Here is a 3876-nt window from a genome sequence, read left to right on the forward strand (position 1 = left end):
TTTTTTTTTTTTACCATTTGGAGAGTTACACAGGGAAATGCGTACAACATTTGGCAGCCCCATCTTCAACGCTTAACAATTCGATTAGCTTCCATTTTTCCGGAGTTGCAGTTGGGGGGGTGGGAAATTGTAACTGGAGAGGGGACACTTAAAAATATCTGCATAAAGATAAGCATATAAAAAAGGGAGCACAAAATATACCTACCGCTTAGAAGCTCCATGAGTGTTTCCCCGTTTGGAGTGATGACCACTTGGCAGGATGAAAAGAATTGTTCTGACCTTCGAAAGCAGTGAAGACAAATGGGAGATAGTTAACAGGGGAGGAGCAACTATCGAGGGAACTCCTTTACCCACAATTTAACCTCCTGGCGTGAGATGTCCCTTGTCCTGTAGCCATGTGGTGCGTACCTCTCCGTAGGGCAATCCTATAACTTCCCCTTTGGGTAGGTTCCACAGTTCATCCGTTTTTTTCCCCCTCACAGTTGAGGCAAAAATGTGCACTCTGTGTGTCGTTTTTCATTTTTTTGCACCCCCCCTCCAAGAGATGGTCTCCAATACTTCGCATCGTGAAGGCCAAGCAGGTTCACCTGCCGTTCCCTTGGGACAAAAAAAAGGAGCAATACGCTCTCATGAGACGTTCCCTCACGCGACATGCTCTCACGAGATGTTCTCTCACGCGACATGCTCTCACGCGATGTTCCCTCACGCGCTGTTCTTTCCTCTAACCATGCGGGGGATAAAGTGCCCTCCTCGCTAAGATGATCCTTCTTTGCTGCCCCGTCCAAGTCGACTAACATTACACACCGTTAATGTATGTCCTTTTGAGCTGTTCAGTTCAAGTAAGGCTCATGTTTATACATCTCTACGACAAAAATGGACTCAAGGTGAGTTCTTAATTTAAATTGGTGGCTTCCATGTGGGAGGAGGAATATCACCGACGCTGTTACGAGGAGTCATAAAACAGTTAGCGCAGAAATGGGAAGAGACGTCCCCATTTGGGCCCTTCAAATTGAGTGGCCCATTTTACCCATACGCGTCATTTGTTCAGAGCGGGACCCGAAGATAAAAGGTCACCTTTCTACCGCTTGTCCCATTTGGAAAAATTGGGAAGCACAGCTGGTGGGGGGAGAAGCGGAGAAGGGGAGACAGGAACAAGGGGGGGGTTACAACGGAGAAGGACTACCTTTTTTTCTGTGCCCTCACAAGTGCCCCCCGTGAAGAGAAAAACAATCTACGCGAAGGGGCAAACATGATGCGAAATGGTGGAAACGTGTGGAGTAGTCATCTCACGTTCCTAACATGAAAGCACCAATTTGGTTGAGAATTTTTTGTGCGCAAAGATTTACCCATCTTCGATTTTACAGAATGGGACATGGGATTAGGCCAAAATGGGGGTTAGGTATCCCTCAGGGGAGGCTCAAATAGCAGGGTCGTTAAAACTGCTCATGTATTCATAGTCAAAATTGGCTTCTATTTTGAAAAAATCGGTATAGGAAAATGACCTTAACTGCGACTCCCCTTTTTTGGGGGGAGCCCACAATTTGAGTCTCTAATCGACGGAGTAAATCAGTGAGGGGGGGTCCTCCTCAAAATGTATCACGGCATGATTAATGGCACAAAAAATAAAAAAAAGACATACAGAAAAATTTACATTACTGTGACGCACAAGAAACGTGCTATTTCCGCCTCGGTGGACATTTGCCAAAGGGGGGAACAGGAGAAGCACACTGACATGATGTGTGCTCATGATGTGTGCTCACGATATGTGCTCACGGTATGTGCTCATGGTGTGTGCTCTTGATGTGTTCTCACGGTATGTACTGTACTCATGATGTGTGCTCATGATGTGTGCTCATGGTATGTGCTCATGGTGTGTGCTCTTGATGTGTGCTCATGATATGTTCTCACGATATGTGCTCACGATATGTGCTCACGATATGTGCTCACGATATGTGCGCATGAAGATATTCATATGCATGACGCGGCGGCTTGTGGTGCGGAAAAACAAGCGCACATTTTCTAATCGAAGGAAGGTCCAATTTGATTTGTTTTTCAAAACTGTGGGGTAGTTTTCGTTCCTTTGCACAGATTGGGAAAAATATGGCTCACTTTTTATATTCCATTTTAATATCTCAGCTTTGTTTGTACAAACGCAAAAGTAGCTTCCTCTGTGAGAGTGAATCGAGCGGACCAGTGCATGCAGTTCCCTGTGCGCTTGTGGTGTGTGTGTATGGGGGGGGTGAAAAAATGTTAATCAATTGGTCTACATCGAGTTGGGCCGCCTCGAAAAAATTCTGTTCACCTGTTCAGCTGTTCTTTGTTCTTTCGACTCTTTGGCATCTTATTCCTCCTGGGAATCCGTATCCTCCTGGGAATCTGTTACCTCCTCCTGGGAATCCGTATCCTCCTGGGAATCGATTCCTTCCTTTTGTGCATCCTTCGTTTCCACATTACCCGAGGAGGTACCCGCATTACCCGAGGAGGTACCCGCATTGCCCGAGGAGGTACCCGCATTGCCCGAGGAAGTACCCGCATTACCCGAGGAAGTACCCGCATTACCCGAGGAGGTACCCACTTCTCCCTCGTGGGTAGACTCCGTTGCCGCTTTTCCCAACATACTCTCTTCAACGGCTTCTCTATAATCCATAGCCCTTTTCGCAAAAAGAGCGCACCACTTCTTCTCGATCTGTTCTATGGTATTCGTCCACTTATTCAAAAATTCCGTTAAAGAATAAACAAAAGAAACAGTCACGACGCTATCTGCATTCATGTTATACTCATAAATATCATCAAAATATTCATCGATTTCTTTTAAATCATCAGCTATATCATCTAGGCATTCATACCATAAAGACATTTTTACTTCCTTTGGTAATCTACACTGAATGGAGAAGTCATGTAATTCCCCAAATAGATTATCTAATGCTCTCTCATAATCCGATTTCTGTATTCGATTGCATTCTTCCAATAAAAGCTCTACTTTTTCTTTCGGCACAACGAACATGTGTTCTTTTAATATCCCTGATATATCTATTCCTCCATCTTCATCATCATCCTCATCGTCGTCGTCATCATCATCATCATCATTGCTCTCGTCTTCTTCTTCTTCTTCTTCTTCATCGTCGTCGTCGTCGTCATCATCATCATCATCCTCTTCATCATCCTGTTGCGTTTTTTTCACTTGCTCTTTTTTTACTGAACTGGAAGTAGCCTCAGTAGGGACTTCACTTTGTTTCTCTTCACTGCAATCACTGTCATCAGAGCTGTTGCTCACATCATTAGAGGTGGCATGTGCACCTGAGTCTTGTGTTACCTCGGACAACTGTCTCGGGGCCTTCAATCCTGCACCTCCTAGGGATAGTGCACTTCCGCTTGGGAGGTCACCATTCTAAGAAGAAAATCACCAAAGAGGTAAAAAAAAAAGGAGTCATATGTTTGGAGAGTTAGTCTACGTACACTGTGTGACGAAAAGGACAGAGAGGAGGGGGGTGTCCCTTTTTTATGCGTCACCTGAAAATGACTCTTTTTCTACTTTTTTTTTTTTTTTTTTTTTTTACTCTTTTTTCTACCCTTTTTTTACTCTTTTTTCTACTCTTTTTTTCTACCCTTTTTTTTCTCTTTTTTTCCTCTTTTTTCCCTCTTTTTTTCCTCCTTATTTTCTCTTTCTTTTTCTCCTCACCAGCAGCACGACGTTCATCAGAGTGAACACAGAGAAGACTACCCGGGGCGCGGTCAACATCTTCGTCAAGCTCAGTTGCGTTGGAAGTCTAATCTAACAGGAGGGGGAGGCAAAGTATTAGGCTAACACAGCTTATGTTTCTTTATAAGTTTTACAAAAAAAAAATATATATCAACTTAGTATTCTTTTTGACAGAT

General features: G+C 44.0%; 1 protein-coding gene across 1 annotated transcript; it reads right to left on the bottom strand.

Annotated features, from left to right (window-relative positions):
• Positions 1-2341: 2341 nt before the first annotated feature.
• PCYB_052930 (RAD protein) lies at positions 2342-3739 on the bottom strand (the record flags this gene model as incomplete). Its single annotated transcript, XM_004221174.1, has 2 exons — positions 2342-3388; positions 3680-3739. The coding sequence occupies 2 exons, from the start codon at positions 3737-3739 to the stop codon at positions 2342-2344; spliced, it is 1107 nt and encodes a 368-aa protein (XP_004221222.1).
• Positions 3740-3876: the final 137 nt, after the last annotated feature.

This window comes from Plasmodium cynomolgi, chromosome 5 (genome assembly GCF_000321355.1).
Source record: "Plasmodium cynomolgi strain B DNA, chromosome 5, whole genome shotgun sequence".
NCBI classification, from domain to species: Eukaryota; Apicomplexa; class Aconoidasida; order Haemosporida; family Plasmodiidae; genus Plasmodium; species Plasmodium cynomolgi.